This window comes from Argentina silus (genome assembly GCF_951799395.1).
Source record: "Argentina silus genome assembly, chromosome: 16".
Classification (NCBI taxonomy): Eukaryota; Metazoa; Chordata; class Actinopteri; order Argentiniformes; family Argentinidae; genus Argentina; species Argentina silus.
Window position 1 is genome coordinate 4,851,110 of NC_139670.1, and position 11,922 is coordinate 4,863,031.

The 11,922-nt window shown below is 45.2% G+C and overlaps 1 protein-coding gene across 1 annotated transcript; it reads right to left on the reverse strand.

Annotated features, from left to right (window-relative positions):
* Positions 1 to 868: 868 nt before the first annotated feature.
* Positions 869 to 7,838, reverse strand: meox1 (mesenchyme homeobox 1). Its single transcript, XM_083687242.1, has 3 exons — positions 7,326 to 7,838; positions 2,819 to 2,991; positions 869 to 1,515 (listed from the first exon to the last, which is right to left on the reverse strand). Exons 1-3 carry the CDS (start codon positions 7,819 to 7,821, stop codon positions 1,393 to 1,395), a joined length of 792 nt encoding a protein of 263 aa, XP_083543368.1. The 5' UTR covers positions 7,822 to 7,838; the 3' UTR covers positions 869 to 1,392.
* Positions 7,839 to 11,922: the final 4,084 nt, after the last annotated feature.

The window sequence follows — 11,922 nt, forward strand, 5'->3', positions numbered from 1 at the left end:
TGTGTGTGGGCGTAAATGAGTCTAATCAGATCTCACTTGGGGGATATCCCCCATCTCCACCTTAACCACATGAGGTAATAATGAAGATTATTAGGCCAGGTCCATATGAGAGGGATTTCTCTCTCTCTCTCTCTCTCTCTCTCTCTCTCTCTCTCCCTCTCTCTCTCCCTCTCTCTCTCTCTCTCTCTCTCTCTCTCTCTCTCTCTCCCTCTCTCTCTCTCCAACACACACACACACACACACACACACACACACACACACACACACACACACACACACACACACACACACACACACATACACACATACACATACACACACACACACACACACACACACACACACACACATACACATACACACACACACACACACACACACACACACACACACACAAATGTATGTCTTCACCTGTGGCAGTGTGCCAGGAGGACACACACACCAAGAGGGTGATAGATAGTCGACTCATCACTAAAATTCATCCACAGCAACACTGGACTCTAACCAAACATACGAGTTGACCGCAAATTGAAAGTGTGCATTTTTTTCCAGACTTCTAGACAGTTGTCATGGTCTTCTGACCAGGCAGTCTATCTAAATGCCAAAGCATTGACTGTCCAGGTCCAAGCCAAGAACACCACGTACGGTCACTTCAGAAGTCATTAGTGCTGGTTGGAAGAAATTATCAAGGTACCCTTCTCATTTTTTTATGATTTATTCATTTTTGCAGATTTCTATAGGCAACATCTGTGTTTTATCAATACCATTCAAATGTAGAAAAGAGAAGTACGAAAAAATACAACAAAAAAAAAACTTGTTTGACAGACAAAGTATATTCTAGGAAAACCTGACAAGACAACTTAAAAAAAAAAAAAAAAAAAATCAGATTTCGAGGCACTTATGGTTTGGCAATACTGAAACGGTTTGAGTCTTTGCAGGTGGCTGTAGTCAAGCATCAAAAGGCCATGATTACAATATGTGAAACCGAGGTGACGCTCTCAAACACAATAAAATCAGATGCCTGACATGTCATCACAGGGCTAAATGCTGTTGTATGGACTGGGTGATTACTCTGCAACATTTGGTCTGCAGAGAGTCATTGATACCATCGTTGCCAAGACTCCACTCTAGTGCTCTGGGAGCCGGGTCAAACACTGTATTTCTCATTCTGCGTATGAAAGTGAGAGATGTGGGTTTTGACAGCAGACCATTCTAGTATTTACAATATATGAAACACTGCAGAGCCTATAGCCAGTCCACTGAAAGGCTCTGTCCCTGCAGCCAACTGTCCAAGGATGCCAGGGGACGGCGTTTTGTTCTGTTCTGTATGGGTGTCCAGTTGTTGTTGTTGTTGTTGTTGTTGTTGTTGTTGTTGTTGTGGTTGTTGTTGGTTCACTCTGAGCTCGGAGAGGCAGCAGAGTCTATGTCGTCTGTCTCCAGGTCGTTGGGGGAGGCAGGTTGTCCTCCCTTCACTCTCTTCCACTTCATCCTTCTGTTCTGGAACCAGACCTTGACCTGCAGGACACAAACAGGCTACTTTAACTACAGTAGCATGTAGCCTTCATCAGCAGCCCCATCAGCCCCAACAGCTGACAATTAAATCGTTCTCATTCTTGTTTATACTTTTTAACGTGCTGTACCGTACTGTAATGTGAGCCATGTCGTATTTAAATTTGATGGACACATTTATTCAATTTAACCCTGTTATAATGATAGATAATGGTTGTACTTTTTTGTTTCAGTACAACTTGGAAGTATTTAGCCAGCAGAATTACACCACATACAGTAATTTCATAGCAGTGTCGTACATTACTCTGGTGCGTGCTTATTTGAGCTTTCAAGGTGCGACTGTGCAGTCTCACAGTGCTTGGCTCACAACTAGAAGCCCCATGGCAGTCCAACACAATCATATGTGGCTGGCTGTGCTGTAGTTCTTCGCCATGATATTCAATGGATAATTTCACAAAATCACCACACTGTTGTGAAATGACGTATGACATAATCTCCTCAGAGAGTAGTCCGCCACCATGCTGTGTCAACCGGGCCTACAGGCTCTGGGGAGGGCCGTGCTTGACCTCTGTGCATCCCTCTCAGCATTCCCCACGGAAACACTAACACAGATTAATCTGTTCCCACACTATTTTTATAAAATGTCCCCCTCTTGAACGATTTCTGTGTGCCACTGGTGACTGATAGAACGGCAGTCTGCCAAGATTATGTAGGATGACATCGGAAAGAGATCAGGCCAGTAGTTGCAGAGGGATCTAGAGCCCTGAGTAGGGCTGGGACCTGGCTGGCTCAGTGTAGCTCAGAGGCCTGGGAAAGTCATCGAGGAGCAGGCAGGCCAGGCAGGCTATGTGCGGTCACCCAGAGACTACGGCCTCGTTAGGAGGAGATGGGACAGGGGCTGGGCTGGGCTGGGCTGGGCTGAGGAGCTTCCAACCCCGGGTCTGGACAAATGTAAGGCCTGTCTCATGGAGTCTAACCGTGCGTTCCCACCGGACACTGCTATGTTGTAATGTCTCCTCATGTGTGCTCATGTCTCCCCCTCTCTGTACCTCTGCTGCCCACTGACAACGCCTGAGTATAGGTCTAACTTCCTAGACACCAGTACGTTGTTCATATTAAATCCATTTAACAAACTCTTTGCTAGAAATACCTTGTATTTTTTTTGGTCATCTACCCTTTCTTATCCCTTTGAGAGACACAGGCTAGCATACCTGCCGGCAGACCGCTGACATTTTCATGTGACAGTTTATGACAGTAGTTTATGATGGTGGGTGTACATCCGTGTTTTGGTCCAGAGCGTGTGATTTACCTGTCTCTCGGTGAGGTCCAGGTTGACGGCGATCTCGTAGCGACGCAGTCTGGTCAGGTAGTTATGGTGGGTGAACTCCGCCTCCAGCTCCCGTAGTTGCTCCTTGGTGAACGCTGTACGCTCTTTCCTCGCCTTGCAGTTGGAGTCGACCTTGAAGCTCGAGTCCTGGATCTCTGAAGGAGGAGAAGAAGAATGTCAGCGGTGAAATTTAAGCGCCGACCTGGTCTTTTTTGTTTTGACATGATGTTCCAAGGATGTTGAGAAATGACATTGTTTTCTCTGCACACTCCCCTATGTATACCAGCAGATGTATAGTTACACAGCCTAGGCCCAGCTTGTATTAACATGGTTATCAGTTAACAATTGGATTTAGACTTGTGTATGTTGACTAGCTTGTATGTAAATAAGTTTTGAGACCTGCCTTGGGCACATACTGTATTATGAAGACCTCATAGACCAACAAAGCACACCCCCAAAGAGGGAGTTTAGCTAATTACGTACACTATTAAAGAGACCACCACACTCAGGAGGAGACCACCCTGGCCTCAGTCACATTCACCCCAGAGAGAGAGAGAGAGAGAGAGCATCTATCTGACCATGCCCTAGCCCTTCAGGCTGTGGTCTGTACAGGGGCCACCAAACCAGGCCACAGAGGGCTTGAGTTAGGCAGGAATGCAGCGGAACATCGTTAAAGCCTCTAACAAAAGAACAAAGGCGGGGATGTGTCCGGCTCAAACGTATGTGTCTCCGGCGCGGCTTCCCCAGGGCTGGACGGGAGGCTGAAGGCCACGACACAGTAACTCACACACTACCTGACAGCACACACCCGCTTACAACGGAAAACATCCAAAACACAGTGTTTAAAATCATTAAAAAATGACGTAAATGCTATTCACACTGTGTATATTAGTCAAATGTGTATTATAATACGTATTATAATAATTATTATACTGTATTTGTTTATTTGCTTACTGTTACTGTTTAGGGTAAATACGTTTGATAGACCATATGGCAGGGGATATGGTGCTTATTAGTAAATATTCCTATATTCAGTATTTTCTTTCTTCAAAAAGTCTCCTCTATATGAAATGGAATGATTGCAGGGTAATAATTGTGCATTGGTAGGGACACAAGGTGCTGATGTAATCCAGAGAAAATGGTTCTAATTTGTCAAAGTGAGAAGTTCTGCGTCGTGCTTGCCAGAGCGCACAGCCAGACTGTGAAATGGACTGCAGTGCCTGTTCCAGATGTGATTGGGCTGGGTAGATCCAGACTGTGTGTGTGTGTGCGTGTGTGTGTGTGTGTGTGTGTGTGTGTGTGTGTGTGTGTGTGTGTGTGTGTGTGTGTGTGTGCCATCGAGAAAGCTACATGGTCAGGTACCTGTGCCCTATATAAAGTCTAATTATCATAATTAAAGCCCCATTAAAGACAACATGTAGTAAGTGTGCTGGTCTGGTCTGGTCTGGTCTGGTCTGGTCTGGTGTGGTGTGGTGTTGTATAGCTTACGTGAGAGCAGGTTTAGCTAGCTAGCTGAACACCTGGCAGGGCACACACACACACACATACACACACACACATGCACACACACACACACACACACACACACACACACGCACACACACACACACACACACACACACACACACACACGCACACACACACACACACACACACACACACACACACCAGCTTTAACTAAACAGCCCCCAGTAAATATCCTGCACAGCTAGAGCCCGTAAACTAGTGGGAAAGCACCTCCTGCACCCAGCAGGACTCCGCAAAACAAACAGCATTTGGTATTTCGGAGGTGAGGGTGCAAAAGTAGTTTGTCTTAATTAACAATGCCTGCTGTTAGGTTATTATTAGGTTATTGCTTTTTAAACTGAAACCCCATATGGAAATGACACTTACATTATTGGCATGATAAGTTGATGTGTAAAAATATGTGACAGAATTTGTTTGAACAGAAATAGGTTCGCCAAAAGGTTCCTGATTCATTGTAAAACTAAGTTGTGTGTTATTTGTTTATATGAGTGTGATAATAGGTTAATTAATTTCTCACCAAAAGTAGTTATTAAATAATATTAGGCAGATTAGGCAAATTTACATAAATCATTCATGTATTGTTGATAATAGATTTAGCAGCATTTGTTTGGTTAATGGAGACCTGTATTAAAAAGGTAAATATAATATGTTATAATGTGCTCATATTTGCTGTCAATATATTTAAATCCACCTTGTTTTTCATCACGTTTGAATATAATAGATTTGATTATAGGATATACATTTTCCTACCCACAATTCAAAACTCTCTCTTAGTGTCTGATTTGAGTGGATACATCACATTGAGTTTAACTGTTTATTTACTGATTTAAAATCCATTAATGAACAATTAGTAGTTTGTCAATATATTACTCATAAAACGTTAACAAAGTCAACCTTGAATGAATAGCACTGATATGACAATGAAATTCAATGACCTGTACATCGGTATCGATTTAACCTTTCAAAACTATGAATGAAGGTGAACCTAATTTCCATATCAATATAGAACCGTACACACTGAAACACTGTGAAAATGCCTTCAGGGTATTTTCCCCACCTAATGTCAATGTATGCAACACAGGTCTGAATGGCCGTCTCTCTCGAACCTGGAGCCTATGCCCGTGGTCAACCCAGTTGCACGTGCTCAGTAGAGTATTCTGTTACAGCTTAACGACAGGATCATGTCAATGGAGAAGAATGTAAAAGTGGGGCTGGTGGGTCCCAGGCAAGTGATTTTACCAGACGTGGTTTGGCGTGTTTTCACTGGAGTGAGTGAGTGAGGGCCACAATAAGGTAACCCAAGAAAAGGGGGAAAATCTAGATCCCCCCCAATTAAAGGCCTCAAGGTCTGTGTCTGTTGCCCCCGAGAGAAAGAGATTCCATTTTAGACGCGTTTTACGTTTATCGAAACATTTCTCCAAGGCCCTTGCGTGATTTTCCTCGGGCGAGCGTTGCTCCACATTTCTTTTGGCTATGCTGGTGTCCTGCCGAGAGAGTCACCTGAATACCGATGGGGTAATACATTTATCAGCAGACATTTCCCCCTATTCTACAGAGGTTAGAGTGAGTAGATTGGTTTCCATAGCATGGCTGAGATCTGAATTTAATGCCTGTTCCAGATGTGCTTTAAAACAGAGAGCTTGGCTTTTATTTTTCCTCCCTTTCAGTTTAGCATGAAATCAGGAGTATTTCAATAACACGTCTATCGCTGTTAGATAAATATAAACATTTCCCAGGGCCATTAACTCAAACTGCTGCTCATTAAAGCCTTGTGACTTTTAGAAATTAGCACTTCATGGATATCAATTACCGTAAAATTTGCTTGAATTTCCTCCTATCAAGTGAAATGTGATAAGGGGGAATAATTCAATAAACAACTTTATTGAATTTGGAGGATTTAAAATACCAAAACATTTCAACTTTTCAATATTTCATCTACCAAAACGTTTGATAGATCAAGCTCTAATACGAGGTTCTGAGGATTTTTGAGTTGAAGCCCTTAACAGTCAGCTCCCTACGTTTTTTCACAGTGAACCCCTCTGTTTTTCACAGTGAAATATGTTGCGTCAGAAACTATTTTTGCCATGATATCATTACTGACCCTAAGTCTTCAGGATTAGGTGTCTTTCCTTGCAGCAAGACACAAAAACACTGCCGGTCTTTGATAGGGTAATATTATTGTTAATCATCCTGAAATTCAACCCAATAATCAAAATCGAAAAGTGTACATGGGAGGAAAGGAAAGATATTTCCTAAGCGCGTTAAATCTGCTGTGGTGGGCAGAGCCCTCATATCACATCCTCAGAATGTGTGACGCCACAAATGTTTTTGCTGACAAACATTTGATTTGATGAAGTACTGGCAGTACCCTGAAAGTGGTCGTGTCCCAACAAAACAATGGTATATTTGAAAGGATACGCAGAGAGGCGATGAACAGTTGGATGTGACACAAGCCTATGTCTGCATTTGAAGAGCCCCAGGACAATAGGAGGATGCAACTGGTAGACTGTGTTTCTTTAAAGTGTTGTCACCCCCTGCATACCTATCTGTCAACACTTTCCTCATCAGGAAACTGATATAGAACGTTTATTCCACCGCCAGCAATGACACAGGGGCATCAGTGAAGGTAACCCTAACCCATGGCTGCACTTGAGGAAGTCTAGTTTGACTTTCATCCTATAATATCATATCGTTTTGTGGTTTATAGAAATATGCAAAATGTCAACTGTAAAGTATACCATATTTGAAATAGTTTCCCCCATATTTGCATAGTTGAATGGATTGAGAGGAGAAGAGGAGACTGTAGAAATTGGTGTGCTTGTGTCAAATCTTGATACCGGTCTCTGTATGATACTGTATTTACATAACTAGCACACTATGATGGATATCCATGTGTTTTTCATCATGGCATTGAGACAACACACCCCATCCCATCCTGCTGGACTGTATCACGTCAACTCACCTGTCACATCCCTCTTCCTTTTGGAGGTCTTCTTCTCTGTGTCGGCCGATGCCATGCTCTGTGGTGAGTAGTCCCCCTCCAGACACCCGGGCACTGCCCCTGGCATCCTGTCCCCCCCAGCGGCGCTGTCCATCTCCCCCCCAACACCCACCCCTCCTCCTACGGCCACAGGGGCAGCCGGACACGCCCCTTCTGTCCCCCGGCCCCGGGGCTCACAGGGTGGGTACTGCCAGTCGGACCTCTGGTACCCCACAGGGGCGTGGGGGGGCTCTGGGTAGAGTCTGTCGTCACGGGGGTAGGCTGCGTGTGGGGGGGGCACCAGGCAGGAGGAGGAGAAGTCTGTGTAGGCCAGGAACTCAGGCTTCTGGTGCAGGGAGAAAGGGTTCTGCTGGTAGGGCGACTGGAGACCCGCGCCAGGGTGGGGGGTCCGAACGCACCCCCAGATAGGGCTGCTCGGGTGGGTGCTCCGCATGCAGCTGCTGGCTGGCTGGTCCATGGTCGATACACACACACACACACCTCACACACACACTTCCAGTGGTACACACACTCCAAACACACACCTCACCTCTCACAACTTGCTCTTTTCAGTCACACACTCCTGGGGTAAAGTCCTTGGAGAGAGTTAAAAGTCCCCTCAGTCAGAAAGCTGCCTGGTTTGGTCAGTGTGGGGAGGTATCCTCTTCAGCAGACGGAGTTGAAATCAGCACCTCATCGTCTCCCCAGCTCACCTACTGTACCTCTGCTGCACAACACTCACTTGGCCTGTCAGGTACAGCTGGTTGTTGACTCTCCTCAGCCCAGTGTGTGAGGACAGCCACCTTCCTGGACTCCTACTATAGGTCTCCCTCTCTCCCTCTCTGTGTGTGTGACGTCGTAGAGAGCAGCTCCCCTAGTCCACACACACACACACACACACACACTCTCACTCTCACTCTCTCTCACACACACACACTCTCTCTCAGTGATCTGACTGGCTTGTGGCTAGTCGATAGCTAGCTGGTGTGAGCTCTGCATCCACTCCACACTCCCTCTCCGGCTGGCTGTTTTCACAGTTCTAAGGCATTCTTAGACAAGTGGTCCCTCCTCCCTTTTAAACACATAGGTGGGAAAGAGTGGCAAGTTTATGGAGTGTAACGTGATCTTGTGGAGGAGGAGGAGGAGCCCTCCGGGCCACATGTTGGTACCCTGCGACCAACCCCTGCCTCATCGACTATTAATCACCGGGGACATTTTATACGCACATCTAATGGCCTTTCCAGACGCGGCGTCTTTTAAAGGGAATTGTCTGTAAAATAAAAAACGAACACCCACACACCCACAAGGGAGAGAGGGACCTTTCGTTTTTTTGTTTTTTTTCTGAGTCCTTAGCAGTTTTTTGACACACAATTTAGCGGCAACACCCTTTAGAGGCGAGTTAACCTCCACCTCCTCTGTCCGCACCCCTGATCCCGGCCTGTCTTCTCCAATCCAAAAGCGTTGTTTCTCACACAGTGGTTTAGCGTGTGTGTGTGTGTGTGTGTGTGTGTGTGTGTGTGTGTGTGTGTGTCTGTGTGTGTGTGTGTGTGCGTGTGCGTGTGCGTGTGCGTGTGCGTGTGCGTGTGTGTGTGTGTGTGTGTGTGTGTGTGTGTTTAGCCCAGAACTAACGCTAGCTAAGCGTCCAAACTTAGCATCTGGGTGATAAGGCGGCTGGATTTGGTAGCGACTCTCACACCTTTTGGGAACATTTTATTATTATGAGTTGGAAAATATCAGAACTGTATTTCAAAAGTTGACTTTTTTTTCCCCCCGGAGCAGAAAATTGCCTTCTGTGGTATTATAATAGCTTTGTTTTTTTTTGTTTTTTTACACAATATCTTGAATAATGATTTAATTGTGGTGGGATTTGTTTTTTTTATGGTCTACGAGAAAATAAGAAACAGTAGTTATTGCGGCCTACAATTTACTATATCTATTGCTGTTCATACAGTTTACCAGTGCAATATGCACAATTGTGCGCCATAACTTTGTGTTGACTATTTCTGGAAAAATAAAAGATTAGTGAGAGCATTAAATCACATGAATTATTATTGCATGAATTACCATTACATTGTAACACTACAGTGCGTTTATATGGCTGTGAAGTCATGTCCTTAATGCTTCTCCCACCCCTTGATCTTGTTATTGCAGATTCAGTTTCATTTTCTCTATGACCCAATAACTTTACACGACCACACTTCACAGAAGTACAGGATGTTTCTGTATAACCTATATTCTTCATACCTCTAAGATGAGGTTATGTTCTTCCTCCTCTTCTCTCTCTCTCTCTCTCTCTCTCTCTCTCTCTCTCTCTCTCTCTCTCTGTCCTCACACTGCTCCTGACCTCTTTCTCTGGACCTCACCTTCACACACACACACACACACACACACACACACACACACACACACATATACACACACACATATACACACATATACACACACACACACACGGAGAGAGCGCAAAGTGTTTGAGGTCAGACACAAACCCTTTCCATTTACCAAGCGAATAGTTGAGCCATGAAGCATCCCCACTTTTACTGGCAATCTGGGTCTGGCCTCACCACAGGGTGCAGGGGTTAGACAGCATTTGTGGTATGACTGGGGGCCATCTGTGTGTCAGCCTGCTTTAGTGTGTGTGTGTGTGTGTGTGTGTGTGTGTGTGTGTGTGTGTGTGTGTGTATGTGTTTGTGTGTGTGTGTGTGTATTCTCGTGTGTGTGAATGTGTGTGTGCGCGCGCGCGTGTGTGTATGTGTGTGTGTGTGCGCGCGCGCGCGCGTGTGTGTGTGTGTGTGTGTGTGTTCGCTCATGTGAGTCAGTCCTACTCATCCTCCTCCAACCTGTCTCTGTCAGTCTCTGCCGGCAGGTTGGGGGCGTCCGGGGGTGTTTCTGTGTTTTCATCAGATCCATCTTCATGACACCAGAGGGATTAGGCCCCTCCATCACTCTCCCCTGTATGACAGCATGACCCACGCTGACCCGCTCTGCTCTGTGGGAGCCAAGCCCTTATCTCCCTGCTACTGTCCTATGACCAAGGAAAGGCAGGACTACTGTATTGAGTTCACACGTAGAATATACACTTAAAAAATATTTGTCACCATTTAGCGGTTATCATTGACACATGTTCTTACGATTATGTGCTGTACACATTTGTTTGGTTTTGCTGGCTGGGTTGGTTTGTTTTTTCGAAGTAGGATATTGTAGAAAGCGATTTGTTTTAAAAAAACACACTGTATGCAATGTCCTCAGCCTCTCGAAGGAGTTGTGATGAATGGCAGATTAGCCATAGCGAAACCACCTCTGATTCAGACACAGTGTGAGGCGTAGCATACCTACTGTGTGAGTCCTCCTGGCAGGCCCCCTCTGTGCCCTCTGGGAAAGTGATACTCTGGGACGTCAACGAGTTGTGGAGAGAGACCATGTGAGTTGCCTTCACCACAAGGATTATGTGATAAAGTGAAATCAGTACAAATTCATTGATTGATTGATTGGTTAACCATTATTGATTGATTGATATGCCATTCATTTGATTGTCATTCTAACATGCTTTTAACAACTTCCTAATGTGTGTCAGCTAATGAGTTTATAGGTTCTGAGAACTGTTTTGGTTGTGATTGGTGGAGTGGCTGATTGACACAGGTGGTACTAAAATAAGCCAATCAAAGGCCTTGCCTAAATATAAGTCTGTTACTAATTAACTGAGGAATCTTTTCGCTGTTTTGAGCCTCTTCTTTTAACTGCCCATGTATGACCTTACGTTTTCATGTGAAAGAATGATACACCATAGGTCTGTTCAGCCCTGCTCTCACTCTCATGCTCACATCTTCAGGCCCACGGAAGCGAAAAACACATTAAAAACAAAGGGAGAGTGCCCTCTATTGGTGAAAGCTGGTACAGCAAGAAGAACCTCACTGTACGTCAACTCCTTGGGGCCTTCTCTCCTGCAATTGCCTGGGAAATCATTTTCACTCAATTTCACTAATTACTGCTATTGCGAAATGTCCTCGCCAAGTCATGGCCGGTGGTATGATCTTTAGTTGGATATTCCAGGGGAATAGTTTTAGTTTTATTCAATTTGTTTAGTTTAGATAAATATGCTGTGGTTGTTTCGGCCTGTGGCGTGCTGCACAAGCCAACTCAAGGAAACTAGACCCGTCTCACCTCACCTGGTTCTGATCACTTTGGCTAGCTGACAGGATGCAATACCAAATAAATCTAAATAAATGCCTTGTGGTGTACTCCCTGTGAGTGTGTGTGTGTGTGTGTGTGTGTGTGTGTGTGTGTGTGTGTGTGTGTGTGTGTGTGTGTGTGTGGCGGGGGAGTTGCGAATGGACAGTAATGTTGCGTGTTCATGGAATACCTTCCTTCCTGTCTGTCTCGTCCTGTTCCAAACAGCTCTGGGCAGGACTTCCTGTTTCAGGGGCAGACGCTTTGAAGAGGTGGACTGAGCCCCGCTCTCCAGAGGGTTCTTAGGATCAGCCTCATCCAGCAAACAGCCCAACAGGGAACACACTAGCTCGGCCAAACACTTCCTGTATGTAACACCAAGCAAAACACCCCCTGAGAAGGCCTGAGATAC